Source organism: Dermacentor variabilis, chromosome 3, assembly GCF_050947875.1.
Source record: "Dermacentor variabilis isolate Ectoservices chromosome 3, ASM5094787v1, whole genome shotgun sequence".
NCBI lineage: Eukaryota > Metazoa > Arthropoda > Arachnida > Ixodida > Ixodidae > Dermacentor > Dermacentor variabilis.
This window is the reverse complement of record NC_134570.1, coordinates 23,146,729-23,167,979: the sequence shown is the minus strand read 5'-3', so window position 1 is coordinate 23,167,979 and position 21,251 is coordinate 23,146,729. Positions and strand designations below refer to the sequence as shown.

Genomic DNA, 21,251 nt, shown 5'->3' with positions numbered 1-21,251 from the left:
ATGCATGCAGTGGGTTTTCGTAACTGGAGCCGTGTGACTAAGGTAATAAACCATTTTCCCTTCATTCTTATAACATGACGTAGCAATCGATGGGCTTGGTGGATTCCTTGCACTAACGCCGCCTTAAGTTGCAACAGCGCTTAAGAATTTGTGCGCCGTAGTCGCATGAAAAAGGGCCCGTTGCAATCAAAACATCACTAGTTGTAGCTTAAACGTTAAAACTGCTACATGACTAGAGTGTCAAAAACACTACATTATTAGTGGCACGAGCAACGAGTGACACTCTTGTTTCTTGCGCAGCACTTCTGATTCACCTCCTGTGTCGACGTGGGAGGAAATTCAAATCAATCAGAAAAATACAAAAAAATTGGAAAGTACAAAATTAATGAGTTTCATTATAGATATGATATCAGAGCATAATTTTAGTTACAAGTTGAGTTACCATCGTGTCTGTAATAATTAGAATTATTTTGAAATTACTGAGACGACCGGGGATGAAATTCAATATAAATCAGAAAGAAATATTGCAGTACAAAACTTATGGGTTGCATTATAGATGTGACATCAGAGCATAGGTTAAGCTTCAAGTTGAGTTACTGAAGTGTCTGGAATAATTAGAATTAATTAGAAATCACTGATTACCGCACACCGAAGCAGAGAATCGTAGACTTGGAGACCCGTCACGTGAGCACCACTTCGGTGAAATTCCTGGAAACGCGAAAGTAGAAAGCGGAATGAATGACATCACTAATGACGCCACACGAAAGAAGGTGGCGTGATATTTAACCGGCTAATTAATGGAAAAGAGTTGCTTTCGAGTTCGGTTCATGTGTTGCGTGCACCTAAAATTAACCTAAAGAACACCAACGCCGAGTTGCGAGAGCCACTAAGAAACACCTAAGTCAAAGACTAGGGTCGCCTACGATTTTCTTTAAATTGTACTCTGTGGTTTTAGGTGCCAAAACCACGATATTGTTATGACGCACGATATAGTGGGGACTGGTTAATTTCGTCAACCTGCGGTTCTTTACCGTGGGCGGAATGAGTGTGCCCCACGGGCGTTTTTGCATTTCGCCCCCATTGAAATGCGGTCGCCATGGCCCGCATTTGACCCCGCGCCCCCAAAATTATCAGCAAAGCTACTCAGGCACGGCGGTGGATACTAAATCGCAGACTACAAGCAAAAAATACCAGGTTGTAATGTACGCTTCCGCCGCAAAACCAAAAAACAGAGCTTGCATTAATCACTTTGTTTCTGCATTGCTTCGAGAACTTTTCTAATTGTTTCATTTAATACAGTTCTCGATAGCTTATTTAATATACAGCCAGGCTTCAACAATCATTTTCTAATATTCAATATTTGTTTAGTTTAATATATTCGAAAAATACCGAATGGTTCCTGTCAAATACGAATACAAATTGTTAGTGCGTAATATTCAGCTTGTAGTTGACACTATTATATTCTCCCACTCCTAATAACTATGCATGTTCTCACCGCCCGTTTGTCCGAAGGCACGCCTTCAACAACTAACTTTACCTTCTCGTGCGATTAAACTGCAGAACGGGCTTCCAGATAGCATTGTTAAGATACGTCAGCCAATAGTTTTCAGAACTGAGGTAATTGCATTTTTTCGCGTAATCTCATTTTTCTTACGTCGAGTATGCATAAAGTTGATTTGGTCTTAGATTTTTCACTATAGTTCATCGCATAAAGTTTGTTTTCTGCTTTCGTTTTTTTTTTGTAGTCATTTACATACTCTACAGATGTGTTCTTTGAATACTTGTTTCGCTAAGAAGTTGTTTCAGTTGTTTATAGTGCTACATCTGTACATTTTACCAAATGGAGCATTTTTTGTGCTATGTGCCACCTACTCGCTTTGTTATTTCTGCACTCCCCCTCCCCTCCCATCCTTCTTTCACTCATTGTTCCAAACTTTGGAACCTCTGAGGTAAACGTATAAGTAAATAAACCAGCATTTTGAGGCATCAAACTTGGCGCAGCATATGCGATAGGCTGAGAAAGGGTTAAAGAGAAACGCTAAATCATTATAGACAAATGAAACATTCCTCCCAAACTTTGTTTTTACTTAATCTAGCAGTAAGGGGTTGATTACGAGAAGAAGAGCGAAGGAAGAACTTCGATTTTTCTTTTAATCTTTTGTCTAAACCACAGCGCCAGTGCATCAGTGCATGTGATGTACAGTATATAAGCTATCAAGTATATTAAGCTATCTCTTCGTATTTTTGCCCTTTCGGGCGCAGTAAATGTTTTCGAAACTCGCGAAGTTTACTCCTTGGTTCCTTTAGAATGCAATGTAGTCTATCTTTAATCATAATAATAAAAATAAAAAGGAATAACTAGGCGAACAGAGGCCGTCATAAAGAAATGAAGTGTCGGCGAGGAGCTTCGGGAACGTCAAGGCGGCTTCGATGAAACATCTTCTGGCGGTAAGTGTGGCCGTTTTCATTTGCGTAGGGGTGGTCTTTCTAGTCATACAGCTCAGCTAATCTTCCTCTTTATTGGCTCTTTAACGTGCAGCACCAGTGGGCGCACTGTGGAAGTTTCCGTTGCTGTGTTGGTCAAAAAAAGAAAAGAGCGTGTCAGGGTAACTGTACGCTGTGTCTGTTCTTCTTTTTTTTTTTAGAGAATGAATGGATGAAAGTGCTACAGCCGGAAGGTCAAGTGTCTCCTATTAACTTCCGGCACTGCGAGGTTACGTATTTGGCCTCGATATACCGGAAGAAGTACAAGGTGCCGTTACGTGTTCTCTCTTTTAAACTAGGCGGTATAGATGGTAGATGTGCGATACGCGAATGCTGCGGACATTTGTTCGCACCGGAATAATCAGTTCAGTGAAAGCGTGGAATAGGGGAGGGAGTCGCTAGCAGAGAATAAAGGCCTGATGTTGCGAAATCGCAGCCAGGGGCTATGAAGGTAAGCGACTGGTTTCTCATCCACCAAGGCCGTATAGTCTGCTCGTGCTTGTTATTTCTTACCGTCGCTGGTGGTCACGGGCCGATTGAGGTGTTACGGGTTAACCCGGCAATCGGGCCGGAAGGTGCTCTGCCCTGACGGTCTCCTTCAGCTATTCGGAAACCTTTTATCGTGTCAGTGTTGCGTAGATATGCGAGTAAAAGAACGCGAGACATCCTTTCGCACTGTCCTCGATCCCTTCAGGCCGCACGTACGCACCTGCAAAGACTATACTTTGCGGGTTGTCAAACATAGCCTGCTTTCATACACAGAAGCGCTGGCGGGACCAAATTAAATGTGGCCACATCACCAATTTCCTGTCATTCTACGAATAACAAAGAGGAAGCTCAGCGCCTATAGCCAGCGCGCATAGGCCAATCTTGCTTGTGTTACTGTTCTCTGGTGTTGTTGCTGTGATTGTACGAGAATTCCATGTCGCACAATGTATTTCAGTGTATGGGCTAAACGTATCCGTCAGCTTTACAGTTAATTCAGGTTAATCGGAACACAGTGCTATAAACAAATAGTTTTGCCAAGCGTACTGACTAGATCTGCATCATTTGCCTATCCTCTATGAATCAAGGATCCTGCAACATTGAATATCCACATTCACTTACGTATCGATGTTCTTGCATTAAAATTTCTGAGTAACTTATATACAGTCCGTTACATCTACGCTTGCTGCAATACTCAACAAGACACTCATTTTCCGTTGTTAGCTGCTTCTCGTGGAAGTACAAATTACCGACCGCTCTCATTCACAAGTATACAGGGTGTTCCAATTTACTTTAGCCAGAGTTTAAAAATATGCAAATTCCCCGTAGCTGGACAGACCCAACGTAATGTTGTTTGCCGTTGCTTGGAGATACTCAAATTATTTTTTCTTCGCTTAATTAGATATATTAGTCTTAATTAGTCAACTTCTCAAATATACGATATGGCAAGGTGACATATGTGATATGACAAAGATATGACAAGGTGCCATGTGATGATGCGGTGGGTTGGAAAAACATCGTTCACTTGCACCCGTTCGCCTTGGCAAACTCGACCTCAGCTTCGATAAGCACGATGGAGGGAGTGCTGACGCACTTCTCTTTTTCTTTTGCTATCGCAAGTGCTCCCCATATTTCTCGCTCAGTTTTTGTTTTTGATGTGCCAATGACTGTGGTGCTTTTTAATAGCGGAGAGCATGTGCACCGTTTGCAGTGTGCAGCCAAGTTGCTAGGCGCTTTCAGAAGCTGGCACGTGTATTTGTGCTTTCGTAACCTGTCGTTTAGACAACGTCCGGTTTGTCCAATGTACACTTTCCCGCAATCTAATGGGATTTGGTAAACCACTTAACTAGCGCATTCCACGTACTTTTTTCACGTGCTTAGTCTGACAGAATGTATCACTCGTTTTTCCTTCTTTGGATCCTGCATTCACCCTCTTGCCTTTTAGTTTTTGCGGAGCGGGGAACAGTACTTGAACGTCATGACGTTGGGCTGTCTTTTTTATTCTATGTGACAATCCATGCATGTAAGGCAACACCACGCGTTTTTTCAATTTCCATCTGTGAAAACATGTTGCTGGAAATAAGAGCGAACAGAAAAATGAAAAGAAAAAGAAACACCGGAAAAAGACAAATTGAAGAAACGCTTATGAGTAAACTTTTAAAGTGCTTGGACAAGGGTTAAAATTTACCCACGAGCTTCTTACTTTTGACAAGCTGCAATTTTTTTAGACCTTCATCTCACCCTTCATGAAAACCATGTTTGTTGGATGTACCGACCCCGTGCACAGAAAGAATTCCTGCCGTTTCATTCCGACCATTCGAAAACAGCAAAACGAGCTATTGCCATTACTAACTTACAGCTGGCTCTAACTAGGTCTTGCCCCCCCCCCCCCCCCCCCCCCCCCCCCGTCATTGAGGAAAACTTTGATTTGCGGGTGTCCAGGCTTGGTTCGGCGGGCTTCCCTGCTTCTTTGTTTGTTTCGGTGAACGAAGCTTTGTTGAAGAAGTTTCGTCGTGAGCCTAACAATGCTGCGGAAGAATGCGAAAAAAAAAAAACGGGAAACGCGTCCTGTTGTCATTCCCAATATACACAAAGTTGCTCATTCGTTAAAGAATGCTGCCTCTAGCTACGATGTACCGGTAGTGTTTCCGGCTCTTCGGAAACTTTCTCGCATTTGTGCGCGCCTGTCTTGTGTAAAAAGGGCCGAGTGTGTGAAGAACCACGTAAAATGTTTCTCGAAAAAAAATTTCCGCTGGCGTCGTGTATGAGATTCCTTCAGACTGCGGCAAGGTATACATCGGCCATACTGGGCGTTTATATATGACCGCCTGCGAGAGCATGCGCTATCAATTAAGAATGGGACTGGCTCGCATTTGCCGTATCACTGCAAAGTGTGCAAGTGTGAACATTTGCTGGAAAACACATGCATATAACGAAAAGAAGTAAGGATGCATTGGCACGGGAACTAGAGCAGAGGCGATGCATATCGGAAAGTTTGGTGACCAGTGTATCAGCGTTCCGTCATTGTCTCTTCTCGAGAGTGAGTTTAGTTTCCTGGCTGTTAGAATATGATCAGGTTTAGTTTTTATCTTACGTGACCTCTGCTGTTTACGTTTCTGTTCGCATGCCTGAGGGTATATAAGCATCGGGGAAAATAAAGATCAATTGCGAGTGTGCGCCTGTCTGTGTCTTATATTTTTCCGCCTAAAACCATTTCTAAAAGCCATGTACCAACAATCCCGGCAGCAGACGTTACTAAAGTATATAAGCGTGTTCTTTAACAGTATTAAACAAGTTGGCAGTTTGCGCCACGTACGTCCGCATCTTGTTCCTTATGTTCGTCAATGTGATAGCGCAGTACAATCATGAGTTTACTATACCATGGAAAATCTCTCGTGCCATTCCCGTCCACAAATTTGGCTCGAAAACAGACGTGCAGAACTACACAGACCGACATATCTCCTATGCCCTACCTCAAAATTCTTTGAGTCTCTTCTGCACACATTGACTCCATGCAGCTTACGGAACAGCCTTGTACCTACTCTTACTCGCCGTGGTGACGTAGTGGCTTTGTTGTTGCGCTGCTAAGCCCGGGGTCGCGGGTTCAAATCCCGGAGGCGACGGCCGCATTTCGTTGGGGGTGAAATACGAAAACACCCGTGTTCCGTGCACTGGGTGCAAGTTAACGAACACCAGGGGGTCAGAATTGTACCGGATTCCTCCGCTACACGGCGTGCCCCATAATCAGATCGTGGTTATGGAACGTAAAACCGCAGAAGTTAATTTAATACCTGATCAACGTGGGTTGATGCCGGGCCGTTCAACAAGAAACCTCGTCAGCTTTATGGCTCACGCATCAGAAGCGGTCGAGGACAGGAGTCAACTTGACACTGTTTACACTGTTTACTGTGACCTAAGCAATGAATTTGATGTCGTCAGTGATGCCCTGTTGCTCTGAAAACCATATAACACCGGTATTTCTGCATCTTTATTGCCTTAGCTGTGGGACTACTTGTCAAAGCCACAATGTTTGTCACTTCCACCGGACAGCCCTCAAGCACGTACATAGCTACCGGTGGTGTGCAGCGGCGTAGTAACAGGAGGGGCCGGGGGGCCGTGGGCTCCGGGTGCCAGCTGGTGCCAGTTGGGGGACGGGGAGGGGAAAGGTCATACATGTCTGAAGACCTCCCCCCCCTCCCCCTCTTTCTGCCGGCTTGACTGGGCGTAAATGGTAAACAGTGCTCCGGTAGCCAGCAGTTCGAGCTCATGTACCCGATGTAGCTGCAGAATTGTCGGCTGCGGCTTTATCAACATCCTACGTATAGTAATCACACGAATGCGCGGACTAAATAAATTATTCGTTATGTGGTTTCTCATCTGCGCAGCCACTAAATTATTCCAGTCAACTCTGCACTCAATAATTTCATCCTCTATTAAAAATCCTATCATTCCTCAGCAGCATAGATGCATATCGGGACGCTCCACAACTACCAACCTCGTTAGCTTCATGATGCGTTCCTGTCAAGTAGTGTATGAGATAGGACATCTGGATGTCATTTATTTTGACCTCAGTAAGGCATTTGATGTCGTATGTCACAAAATACTTCTTCAAAAGTTCACACAACTTGATCTGCACTACTCTCTCACAGCGCTGATAAAAAAGCTACCTACGCGAGCGGTACTGCTACGTTAGCGTAAATGGTCAGTCGTCAGAACTTTGTGCGGTTACAAGTGGAGCTCTTCAAGGGTCTGTCCTGGGCCCTCTTCTTTTCTTGCTGTTCATTACGGATGTTTCGGCAGTCATTCAAAACTGTTCAATTTTGTTATATGCCGATGACGCGAAACTTTTCAAAGCGGTAAAATATGTTGATGATTGCGCCCGCACTTCAGAAGGACATTGTGAATTTTGCGTCATGGTGCGCTGAAAACAACCTGGTCATAAAGACATCAAAAAAGACAGTTGTAAGCTTCACGCGGAAGACTAACAGGACTTTATTTCCATATAGCGTTAAAGATGTTCTCCTGCCAAGAGCTCAGGGAACGAATGACCTTGGAGCGTACTTCGATAGCTCTCCGAGTTTCTCGCCCAACGCTCAAGAGACGAGGCAGCGCGCGCTTCGAACGCTCGGCACAGTGCGTCGGGTGACGAGAGACTTCAAACAACCTGGGCAATTTGCAACTTTGTATAAGAGCCTTACAGTTCTTGAGTATGCCTCCGCGGTTTGGGGCGGCACTTGTAGGTGAAATTGTGAACTTCTCGAAAGTGTGCAAAACAAGTTCACGTCTATATTTAAACATCGATTCTGTCAAAAGCCTTCCATCTCCATAGAGCTAACAGAGACACTCACGTTACCTACCCTCACCTGTAGACGCAATAAATCGGATGTTCTTTTTCTCCACAAATTAAAACATGGAAAAATCTGCTGATCGCACTTGCATTCTAATGAGCGCTTTTACATTCCGCAGAAAGGCACAAGGAAGCAGCGCGCCTTTCTGCCTTCAGATTTTTGTGGCCCTCTATCTAAAGTGCAGGGGACATATAATGCCCATTCAGAGTATAACATAATCACCCGCCACCTACCTTACCCTGCATTTCCCACTTCCCCTTTCCCCAGTGAGGAGTAGCAGGCTAGAGACACGCTCTCCAGGCCGACCTCTCCTCCTTTCTGTTCATTAAAATCTACTCCTCCTCCATTCAGAGTGCCTGGATATCTTCGTGCCTAATTTTAATATTTTCCTGAAAGGAGTTGCAGAGGTATTTCAATAATTCAACAAAAACTTTCATATCTGTTGTGTGCTGCGTCATTCTGTAATACCGTACTTCTGTTTCTCCACTTTTGCTTTGTATTCTCTTCGTGTACACATTTTATGCTCTGTTAAAATCTGTATGCGCTAAATTATTATTCTTTTTTTATGTGTGCGCGCGTGTGTATGTGTGTGTGAGCTTGCATTGTTCTTCTGAGTGCGCCAGCACCAAGACCCGCGAGGTTGTTCCTGGGGAGTTTAATAAACACTTTTTATTATTATTATTATTATTATTATTATTATTATTATTATTATTATTATTATTATTATTATTATTATTATTATTATTATTATTATTATTTCTAGTATATACACAGTAACTAAAAAACAAAGGAAAAGTTACTCCTGGTTTACGGCCGACATAATGAGAGCTATTTCCTACAGAGACTGGTTGTGGAAAAGGAGCAGGCGTGCGCCGAGAAATCAAGACTTGAAAACGGAATATAAGATTGCGAGCAATAGGGTCGTTGCCCTCTTGAGATCAACAAAACGGCGGTATTTCTTAGACATATTTAATCAAGCACACAAAATTCTGCAAAAACTTGGGCTTTAATAAATACGCTTCGAGGCAGTACTGCGACACCTGCGAATTTCTTAGAATATTTTTCACAGAAGCCAGATATAGGGGTAGATAATTTCAATAATTTTTTCACGCGTTTTTCTAACACTGCGCAGTCGCAGAGACACACTTGCTCACTCAAACAAACTGTTCAAGCATCTGCTTTTTTGCCCACGTTGTCGAAGGAAGATCTGAGGAGAATAATTTTCAGTTCCCGACCTCATAAACAACCTGGTATAGATGGGTTGGCTGTGGCCACACTAAGAAGAAATTTTGATACATTAGCAGACATACTGCTTTTTGTGATTAACGGTTTTATAAGCACCGCATCAATTCCGGAGATATTAAAAACGGCGATCATTAAGCCACTGTATAAAGCAGGAAAAAAAGATGAAGTTGGAAACTATAGACCTATCTCTGTTTTGCCAATACTCTCTCAAATACTGGAAAAGTTTCTGTTTGATTGTATGACTTCCTTCTTAAAGAAATTTTCAATCCTAACACCAAGACGGTTTGGATTTATTGCTGAGCGAGGTACTATTACACTGTTAGAAGCATTCACCGGTGAATTATATTCTGCTCTAGATAAGAACCTGTATAGTTGTGCTTTGTTTTTGGATTTAGCAAAAGCGTTCGAAACTGTAAATCACGATATTTTATTGGAAAACTTGTTTTGTTTGGGTTTCAGGGGACCCTTTTTTGATCTTATTTGCAATTATTTACAGGATAGATCACAGGTGGCCATGGGCAGTAAAGAAATTGTTAGCGCTAGAAAATATATTACAGCTGGGGTTCCACAGGGATCCGTGTTGTCCCCTCTCTTATTCAATTTATTTATAAACGACTTTCCCACGATAATTGCAAAAGCCACTGTGTATGAATTTGCAAATGATACAGTTCTACTCACTCATCATATGCATTATGAGGAAGCTATTAGCGCCCTACAAAATGCAGTTCATAAGGATATGCAATGGTTTGAAGAAAACAGTATATATCAATGCTAAGAAAAGCAAAATCGTGTGCTTTCGTAGTCCATTAAAAACTCGAAAAATAAACTGGCCAATATTTCTACATAATGAACATTGTATTTCATGTAAATGTACTGCCACAGAATATGTGGAGACATTTAAATACCTGGGTATAACGTTCAACTGTGGCATGTCTTAGCAGCATCACATGGCGTTTTATGTGTTTTTATATGGAAGGTGAGTGGTGGGAAAAGGATAAAGAAAATGAGTAAGGGGGACGTAGACTTAATGCACGCTGCAGTACCGAATGTTCAGCGCTGCGTCAATAACGATCGCTCATCCTGGTGGATTACACTAAAGGCAGTAGTTCTCTTCTCTTGTGGCTTTCTAATACTACTGCGACGTGCGATGCCATGCATGGTCGATAGGATATTGCTTTCTTCCATCTACGTAGGCGTGTACGGAGGCCAAGCCCTGAATAACCGAAGGAACGGAAGTCACACAGAATGTGATCTTACACGTGGTGCTTAGGGGAAAAAGTCGACAACGACGGAAAGGAGACCACGCGACGCGAGCGCTGATCAACAACTGAGCATTTACTTTTGAAATATAGGCCAGCCTTTCTGTTTTGGGAGTGCCAGCGACACGCTCAACAGCGGGACCACCACCTGAGGGCGGTGCGAGTGTCGTCCTACGAGGAGTGGATTAGACCGGCAACTGGATCGATGGATTCTGACAGGGCCATTCTGGACTCGCTCTTGGCTTTCGCCAAGGACGCGCAGCTCCTAGGACGGCTCTGAATACGCCTCCCCCATCCTCTTCCTATTCCCCATTATAGGCCTTCGCGCCATCCTTTAATAAATACATTTTGTCATCATCATCATCATAGTCATCGCTGGCGTCGTGTGTCTTCCTTTCCGTCGTCGCCTGCTAATGGCGCTGAAATTTCGATGTTCATAAGCGCCAACTCGCTCAGCTTACGCTCCTTCTGAGTATTTAGGAAGCCTAATGTGCTAAGAACCTGGCAGGATCGAGGCAGGCTCGTGATACCTTTCAGTTGCGTGTACTTTAAATAACATTATGATTCACTGTTTCATATGCCACTTCATTCATGTCATTTTCTTCCAATTTTACAGTCTAGCGACAGTACGTTTCACCTGACATAAGAATCCGCTGGTCTGTGTCCTCCATATATATATATATATACATGTGTATATATATATATATATATATATATATATATATATATATATATATATATATATATATTTTACATGGAGGACACAAAGAGAAATTATAAGCAATAAATCAAGGTCGTAGAAAAATATGGAGACGTCGCGTGCCAGCGAGGTTGCTACTTAATAATAGGGAAGCGCTCGCAGACAGCGCTCCGGAGGGGCTACGCAAGAGGCACGTATCTTCACTTTACGTAATTCATCGTCGCCGGTTTGGATCGCTGGCCGCGTAATTTCTTTTTTCCTCGAAGAGATTTTCCTTATGCTCTCCAGCGATTACGCTCTAACTTCCACCTTTTGCCGTGTCTTTCGATTTTTTGTTTCCATAATTATATATATGTGTGATTCAATCATACAGGCGAATGAGAGGCACACATACAGTGCTACATACATAATCTACCGCTGAATCATTAACCGCCGCGGTAGCCGAGTGGCTATCACGTTGCGCTGCTGAGCTCGAGGTATACCGGCTTTGATCACGGTCGCGGCGACGCCGTTTTGTTGGGGTGCAAAACGAAAAAAAAAGAACCCGTGCAGTTAGATTTAGGTTCAAGTCAAATTAAGAACCTACAAGTTGTTAAACTTATACCGAAGTCTCACACTATACGGCGTGCCTCGTAATTATATGGTGGGCAGACATTGAGGAGCAGTTAAATAGAGAACAAATAGGGGTGTATGCGGTTACAGAAACGCACCTTAGAGACTCAGAAGAGCCGCCAGTTATTGAGAATTATGCTTGGGAAGGGTGCAACAGAACTAAGTCGGAAAGAAAGGGAGGGGTAGTCGGAATGTTCATCCATCAGGGAGCCAAATGGAAAAGAGTAAATCCAAAATGTCAAGAGCATCTTTGGTTATCAGGTACAATGAGTGGGAAAAAAACTTGGCTGGGTGTTACGTATTTGTGGACCGGAAATAATTGCGCAGAGAAGAATAAAGAGTTAGTGGAATGCATAAAGGCTGATATTAAGGGTTTCGGGAATGGTGCTGAAATTGTCCTATTAGGTGACATGAATGCCCACATACAGGATTTAGATGGCTATACCGACAACAACGGGAAGTCAATGCTAGATCTTTGTGAGCAACATAACCTTGTTATCGTGAATACAGGGCCTAAGTGTGAAGGGCAGATCACGTGGGAAGTGGGAAACCGGCAATCGACCATTGATTACTGTCTGATGACAGAAGGAATTCATGATAAGTTGAGAGAAATGGTCATCGATGAGGAAGGGTGTAGCAGCATAGGGAGTGACCATAAACGCATCATATTAAAAATGGGATATGTAGTTGGGAAAGAGGGCAAGGAGCGCAAAATGGCCAGTCCAAATCTGAAGGCTTAACAAATAGGAAATATAATCACTAGAGTCGAGGAAGAAATTGGCAAATGGCCTAGTAAACAGTGGGAATATAGTGAGCTTCTAAGTGTAATAACGACAGAAATACGGAAAGAGAAACAACATGTTCGTTGGAAAGGAACAAAGAAACCGAAAAGCTGGTGGAACAGGGAGATACGAGAAGCGATCGCCGAACGACAGAAGGCATCTCGAGAGCACAGGCAGGCAAAGAAGGCGCAGTTGCCGCAGGATGAAGTAACCAGTAAATGGGAAATATACCGGGAGAAAACGTCTATGGTTCAGATACTCGTGCAAGCAAAATTAAAAGGTGAAAGTGAACGTTGGTTGTCAGAAATACGTGAGAAAAAGAAGGCCGCACCTAGAATATTTTGGAACCACATAATATTATTCGGCAGGAAGTCAACAACAATACAACATATCCTAGACGAAGATGAAAACAGACTGGAAGGAGAAGCGGCAATAAATTACATCCGAAAAATAACAGTCGAATCTTTCGAAGGCAATGACGAAGTTGTATTTGAAGAAAAAAAAAGCATGAAAGAGACCCAAGTGGAAAAGGAGCTCGTGCTGACAAATTTCAACTGGAAGAAAGCGGAAGAGAAAATTCCTAAGCGCACAGCCACAGGGCTAGATGAGGTTCCCGTTAGGCTGATTAATGAACTAGGACCAAAAAGTAAGGAAGCTCTGGTGAAAGCAGTGGAACAAACTTTAAAAGATAGACGAATACCAGACAGTTGGCCACAAAGTAGAATGAATTTAATTTATAAAGGTAAGGGGGAGAAAGATAGAATGCACTCGTATAGACCGTTGACCATTACATCGGTAATATACATGCTAGCAACGCAGAGAATCAAATTAAAGCTTCAAGCATGGGCAGAAAATGGCATTTTGGGAGAACTTCAGAATGGCTTCAGAATAGGTAGGCGTTTAGATGATAACTTATTTGTTCTTACTCAGTGTATTGAAATATCAAAAGTAGAAAGCAGACCGTTATGTGTGACCTTTTTAGACATTACAGGAGCCTATGACAACGTAGACCGCAATATTTTGTGGGGTATACTGAAAGGGGAAGGCTTAGGTGACGATCGTCTACAGCTTTTTAGCGAGATTTACCTAGAAAATACCGTTTGCATTGAATGGGAAGGGATGAGAAGCGAGGAGAAAGTTCATGTCAACAAGGGACTGAGACAGAGGTGCCCTTTATCCCCGCTGTTGTTTATGATGTACATGGTGAGGATGGAGAGGGCGCTAGAAGGAAGTAATATCGGATTTAATCTCTCATATAAACAGGCGGGTACAGTAGTTGAGCAGCAGCTCCCAGGTTTATTTTATGCGGATGACATTGGGTTGCTAGCTAACAAGCAAAGTGATTTGCAACGTCTGGCCAGGAAGGCAACAATTTAGGTTTTAAATTTAGTGTTAGAAAACCAGGTGTTATGGTATTCAATGAAAACAGTGAACAGACAGTGGAGATACAGGGCCAGGAAATACCTCGGGTAACAGAATATAAATACCTTGGTATATGGATAAACGAGGGCAATAGATATATGGAAACACAGGAAAGAACAATAACAGTGAAGGGGAAGAGAAATGCAGCCATAATGAAGCACAGAGTGCTATGGGGATACAATAGGTACGAGGTCCTCCGAGGTATGTGGAAAAATTTACGTAATGGTTCCAGGACTTGCTTTTGGAAATGCGGTTGTTTGCTTTAAATCAGGGGTACAATCAAGACTCGATGGGAACCAAAGGCCATTGGGTCGCCTCGCATTGGGCGCTCACGGGAAGACTACAAATGAAGCTGTGCAGGGTGATACAGGCTGGACTAGTTTTGAAGTGAGGGAAGCTCGCAGTAAAATTGAGTATGAAGAACGCCTGAGGAATATGGAAGAAAGTAAATGGGCTGGGAGAGTGTTCAGGTATCTGTACAGGAAAAACATTGCTTCACAGTGGAGGAAAAGAACTAGGAAGCTTACCAGCAAGTATGTGGCCTGTAGGGTGGGCAACACAGCAACAAAGACGGTCAAGTGGAAAGTCAGAGAGGCTGAAATAATCTCATGGGTGGCGGCAATGGAAAGGAAACCTGCCATGAGTAACTACTTAAGAGGAGAAAACGAAATCAGGAAAGAATCAATTTATGATAACTCAAAGGGAAGCTCATTACTTTTCCTAAGCGAGATCGCGATGCCTTAGAACACGCACCTATAAAGCGAGATATAAGAAGGAACAAGAAGCATGTGCTTGCTGCGGTAAAGCTACGGAAACTATGGAGCATGTTTTATTAGAATGTGAAGACGTCTACCCAGCGGGCGATTTAGGCACCACTGGGCTCCTTGAAACCCTTGGGTACAGCGGGAGCAGTGTAAAAGTAAACATGTCCGCAATAGGCATTAGTAAGAGGCGATTGGAGGATTGGTGGACGAAAAGTAGAGAAACGACAAAAAACGGAGACGTACAAAAGCACAGTTAGCAATAGGGGATCAGAAAATTTGGGTGTGGAAGTTTACAGTGTTTATTTTTTTTTATTGTTTAACTTAGGTAGGACATTAGACAGTATAATAGCAAGAGCTTGGTGGCGCAACACGCCGCCCCGTTCCAAAGGGGGCGCTCATAACATCCATCCATCCATGGTGGTAGTGAGACATAAGACTCCTCTAAGTCACTTCTGATTCAGCTGTCTGTTTGCCTCAAACACAATGTCGGCAAATATGAGAACCAATACATAACGAAAACAAAGCAGTGTAAGTGCCAGACACAAAACAGAGCACAGATTAATTATCTATATCAAAAGAGTCCTGCCAGAAAGTTCGCGTCCAGAAAAAAAAAAAGAAGAAGAAAACGTTTTAAGGGTCGTTTTTTGTTATTACTGGCGACATTGCTTTCCAACACCACAATGTTCGGGGGAAATATTCAAGAGATCTTTAACGCCAAAAATGTCACGAATTAGGCGTTCATTCTTTTGCGTTGTGTTGCAAGTAAATCTGAAACGTAAAGAATCGTCAGATCTCCGGATAATTCTGCCGTATTAAAATGCATTACAAATTTAGTTATTTAACATTTATTCTTGTCAACAAGTTGGACAATCCTAAACAGGTATATAACATTAACAGGTATTCCATCATAGAAATTATTGCACCAACTCGAGAAACTCCATCAGCACTATTAAAATTTTCTTGAACTGCATTCAATTAAATTGCAATTGCATGCAATTAAATTTCTTGAACTGCATTAGGAGCGAACCTTAAAATAAACGAATAAAAGAATGAATGGATAATTGTATGAATGAGATGAATGGCTACTTGATATCGATTGCGTCATGCGAGATCATCGTACGCGTAATGCGAAGACGTGGGATCGTTTCCTACACACGGCTAGTTGTTTTTTCATCCACTTTCGTTGCCATTAATTTATCATTTCGTTAATTCAATTAGTAAGTACAAGTAACTTCCCCTATGTTGTCCTTGGCGTCTTTGTTCGTTGGCCTTTTCATGATATGATTAATAAAAATCGGCCCCTCGGTAAGCGCCCTTTCTTTTCGTACTTGACATAAAGGTGTCACAAGCGATCGCCTCAACTAAACAGTCGACTCCACGTTGGATGAGCCAACTTTATCCTGCAAGCAGTTGCAAATCTTATCCGTTTATCTGAGTTTTTCAATGTTCAGTACTAAATAATTAATTAGGGCTAATTAGCCGATGTAACATTTCCGGCCTACCGACAGTGGCGTCAAGCGGAGTGCACAATTGAGGTTTGGATAGCACCCGAATCAATTATTTCGAAAGCTCGAATTTTGACCTTGCGTGTTTATTTTGAAGTCGTCACAAAAACCGGATGCCATCACCAAGAAAAGATTATCGGAAGTAATTGGCCAAGATACTTGTACTCACTCCGACGTATTTTAAAAATAAGGCAGTCGTCACCAGAACAGTAGTGAATGATTGAGCAACACGTTTAGAGAAATTTGCTGGGAGAGTAACAACTGTCCGCTCGCGTGCACTCCTTGGCGCAAACGGCTTTTGCTAAGCTGGGACACAATTCTCTATCTATCGCTATACTGCAGCGTCAATCGATTTCTGGGTAGTGATTGAGCCCGTTTAAGATGGAGCTTGCATGGAGCAACACGCTGCATGCTTTATTCATGAGGACTGCTTATAGCCCTTCATTTCTCTATACGAACGCAGAGGTTGACATGTATGTCGAATTTAGCCCTTCCTATATTCGCATGCTTCACCTCTGTCCTCTATTTCGCTCGAGCTTTTCTGAACCTGTCGCTTATCGCCTCTTAATCCACGTCTTACCTCAGTACGCACAAGCAAGGCGATAGCACATTTCTCGATTTACATTGTAAATCACCCCACCACCCCACCACCACCACCTCCCCTTCCCACTTCGGCCGCCTTTCTTTTACTCTTGAGCGCATTACGACCACTCTGGCCGTGCAGGCGTCGTTGCCCGATTCACGCAGTCGTGCAACCGTAGCGCAATCGCTGCCCATTGCCACCGGAAAATGCACTTCAGTCGTGCAGCTACAGCACGTGCGAAGGTTTGAGCGGTGGCACCGAGAGAAAGGAGAAATAAACTAGAGAAACGCATTAGGGTGTGATCCGCCGCGCTTTCCTGCATGCTTAGAAATGCCGCAGCGAAGGGACGGCTGGAGCGTTGTGTCGCAGTTCAGCGATGGTACCGGCCTACAGAGCTTCGCTCGCCAGTATTTATTCTTTCCTCTGTATGCGAAGATTATACGACCATTATAGAAGAGGAAAAAACGATAGTAACAGTTATGATTGACGATTGATTGCGTTTGACGTCTCAAAGCTTACGCGTTAGCTATGAGGGACGCGGTTTTTTAATGGAACAATATCGTTTTAAGGGAGCAATAGAAGTTTTTTATTTTATTTAAACTAAAGTTAGCACCTACGTGAAGGTCACATGAACCTAGAAAAGAAATTGATGCGGATTCCTCGGAAAGAAAGCTTTGTAGTTGACGAAAATTTCGCTCTTGCCCAAGACATATCTGCGTCCATGATTTGTTCATTTAATGAAGATTTTTAATGATAGCTGAAGTTTTAACTCACGGGAGTTTTACATACTCGATTCCCAACGACATGCGTCCGAGAATCGAAGCTGTCAGGCCCTGACGAGTAGGAATCATAAGCAGGGGGCATGGAAGTCCGATGATTTTAAACCAGCGCATGTTGTGTGCGAATCCCCTGTCCGCCATCAAAGCCTGCAAGCCGAGATTTCAAACTACGGTACGCCGACATCGCCGTAGTGCACGTGTGCCTCTACTTTAATGCGTATTGCCGTGGGCAATAGAGACAGTTTTAGAGCCTTGTTGAATAGAGCCGCTATCTTTCTTTTCTTTTTTTTTTTTCGCTCATTGGTGCTTGTCTTACTTGGAAATCAGACATGTCCACCGCCTAGCCTTGATCAGCGTAAGGGGTGCGTTGATATGCGGAAGCTCACTGTCCCCCATATGCAATGAATTCCGTGCTCTGCAAGTATGTCGAATCACCGCGTCGCCGTAACTGCTAGAGGCATGCAATGAATAAATGACTTACAATGTCTAGCCTCCCTAACGTAGGGCTTGATCAATGTCATCTCTGTTTCAGTGGCTCGATGAAGCCACGCAACACAGAACACTGCAGGAACGAGATCAGCCTGATAGGACTATTAAACGAGCAAATGAAAGAAAGAAAGAAAGAAAGAAAGAAAGAAAGAAAGAAAGAAAGAAAGAAAGAAAGAAAGAAAGGAAGGAAGGAAGGAAGAAAGGTTAGGAGAATCTGAAGGCCGAACGTCGAGAGAGAGAGGCCCGGAGAGCGAGCTTTCCTCCCGACGCCGAGAGGTCTCACATATCAGGGCTTTCGAGCCGATAAGCTCTGCATGCTTAAACCACGCTGCTAAGACCTTTCAACACAGCGAGCTCTCTGGTCTGACTTGTGTTTCTCCAAGTGTACGCGTCCGCGCATTTCTTTTTTTTTTTTCATTCACCTTCGTGAGAGGTGCTGCTGCGCATGGTATGGGTGAAATGAGGATCGTGCATTAACGCGACCTTGGGGCAGCAGCCGCGGGCGCTTCTTGACCGCCCGCCATCGCCGAACGGACAAAGGCCGGGGAAAGGAAGGTCTCTGTGTCCGACACGTGCCGGCTCCCACTTCCCACTGTGCGCGTGTGCGCGCGCCGCTCTGAGAAAGGGCTGCAGAAAATAGCGTTTCTTCCTCTCCGCAAAAGCCATCTCACGCCGTGTTTACATCCGACGCGGCCGCCAATTGTCGCAGTTACAGCTGCGCAACTGAGTCGAGGCTCATATCTGTCCCATCTCGCCCACTCCCTTACATGCGACGCCTCTCGCTTGGTGTCGCGGGCTCTTATTTCAGCGGGTCGCGCTCGTAGGTGTGCGTGCTTTACTCCTTTTGTATTAGGCTTCGGTTACTTCTGGAACCGCAGTTAGATTGTGTCCGGCTTGTTGGTTTATATCGGAGTGTCCCATAGGTCGCGTTTCGTATAAGGCCGGCCTGTACGTTAAACAAGTGAAAGTTGACGCTTGACGCACGCTAAGTGTTCGTGGGCTGAGGAAAAGCGCATGTTATTTTTATCTTATCTGTTCTTGAATGTACCTTTATCGCCACAAAACTTGCTTTCAACGACAAGTTTTCGAGGCTGAGTATGCCACTCTCCGGTGCAGCCATACCGTATTTTTTTCGGTCGTTATTCCTGGTGGCGCAAATACCCGCTGACTCGTCGAGAGTCTCTTGTTGCCCTTTCTAAGCTTTCCGAGTAGTCCTCAAAGAACGCGCCCGTTGACTGGATGTGTCTAGGTTGCTCAGCTTATCGGACAGTGGCACTCTACTACTAAAGCGTCATATACGCTCGGCGCTATCAGGATCGGTGAAAATCCCGCCATCGTTTCAGTCAAACCAGATTTAAGCGGCTATAAAAAGACACCCTTGCAGAGTCCCCACCTGAGAGCATGAAATAAGGGGTTGTAGAATTTGGAAGGAGGAATATCGAAAACCTCCAGAAGCGAGGAGGTTCTTCGAACAGCCGACGAGTGGCGAGCCCTTCTCAAAGGAAACACCGAGTGTTCCAGCGGTGGACGTCGTGCGGCAAGCCGGCGCGATGCCAGTGAACGTTGCGCTGGTGTTGTTGGCGTCCGTCTTGGTTCCGCTGGTGGCTTTGACCTGGAGCCATGTTGCTATGCTCATCCGTGCCTGGAGGATGCTCAGGACTGTTCCAGGGCCCCCGGATTGGCTACCCATGGCCTACGTGTCGTCAGTGAAGAATTCGGTCTCTAGAGCCTCGTCTACGCCCGAAGAATTCAAACTTCGTAAGCTCCATACTCCTTCCGCTAGTGTTGTTACGTGCTAGCATAGGAAACCGTAAGTGTACAACGCGAATGTCAAACGTGGACGTGGCACGGACAAGTCTACGCTTGTCCTTGTCACTTGTCTATTCCACGTTTGGCCTTCGCGCGGTACACTTACGATTAACGGTTATGAATCACCAACTTGCCCAATCAGCCTTTCTGCGTAGGAAACCATTTGCCTGCATCTCACCACATATAACCAAGCCTTCGCCGCTAATCGTACGGTGTCATGGCGCCGACAATCCACGTGTCCAATGTCCTCACGGAGCTTGCACTCAGGACGCAATGACGAACTGAGCTAGTCGATCAAGAAAAAAATTTGTTCTGTAGGCTAGTGACATCACTCGGCATCCCGGTACCTGGTGCGGCTGCTCGGCGTGTCACCCCCACGCCACGCCCACATTTCTTAACGCATATTTCGTATAGCGAATGTAAAAGAATTTGAAAGTTAAATTCTGATACATTATTGCCTTTCAATATTTAGTTCTGTAAAAATAAAAGCAGGCAATACGGTAGCAGTTTGACATGTCAAATGTCCGCCTCCTCAATGCTCAACCACACGACATTTGACGAGCAGGAGGAAGGCGCGCATCAAGTCACCATCGTTTTCGGCTCACCCTCGCACGCTAATACACTGTGCCCTCGCACCCGCAACATACACGTGTCGCGCGGGCCGCTCACTCTTCTCACAGTGGCAGCGATGGCGAAAGGTCGCCGGGAATGTCCATGTAACTGGCGTCGCAATAAAGGCAACGTTTTCTAATGAAACGTCTTCTGAAAGAACGTCACTAGATTTTTGCACTCGACTGTACGTATGATGTAACTTTTCGTTGTACGTGCACTCGAGTGCAAAAGTCTAGAAAGCACGGCATCAGCAAACAGGCGCACGTAGGTGGCACCCCTTGATTTCAGCGTTTACGCCTAGACTGCGAAGAAAAAAAATAATTTGAGCGACACCTTTGGTCCTTAAACTTTTGCATTCGACTGTTCGTTTGTGATTTAAGCATGAAACCCATGAGAGCGATCTTGTGCGCGACGACGACGAGCGACGGCTTCGATCGGTGAAACGGGCCGTCGCATCATTAGATCGCTCGGTTCTGGAAATGTAGAATTCGTCGCGCGGAAGTGCTATGAGCGGCCAGCAAATAGCGCTAAGTTGGAACTGGATGTACAACACTCAAATACTACCGATTGTCGCACGAAACGAGCAAACGATTGAATTTTTATACGTGCAAGGACAAGAAATATACTGCAAGACATTCAGAAATATTTTATGCTGCTTTTTGCAGTAAAATACATCAAGTTAAATTAATAAAGCACGCGTCACGCTAGTTTCGGCGCGTATGTTGCTGCCCTCATACCGAAAACACCGGGGAGACGTCGCTCGAAATCGTCGCTCTCATCGGGTACGACCTTTAGGCGACGAGCGAACGCGACAGCCAATGTCTCCATCGCATCGCTTGTCGCTGACGCGCGCAAGATCGCTTGCATGGGTTT

At 44.2% G+C, this 21,251-nt stretch overlaps 1 protein-coding gene across 3 annotated transcripts in view; it reads left to right on the top strand.

The window, feature by feature from the left end:
* Positions 1-21,251, top strand: part of LOC142575274 (cytochrome P450 4V2-like) — a 90,855-nt gene that overhangs the window by 23,901 nt on the left and 45,703 nt on the right. Inside the window, exon 1 of one of the 3 annotated variants that reach the window (XM_075684493.1) lies at positions 18,631-19,715. The exons of the other annotated variants lie outside the window; for them this stretch is intronic. Within the exon in view, the coding sequence (XP_075540608.1) occupies positions 19,508-19,715 (208 nt within the window). The 5' untranslated portion in view covers positions 18,631-19,507. Of the gene's footprint in view, positions 1-18,630; positions 19,716-21,251 lie in introns of those variants that run through there. 3 annotated transcript variants of the gene reach the window in all.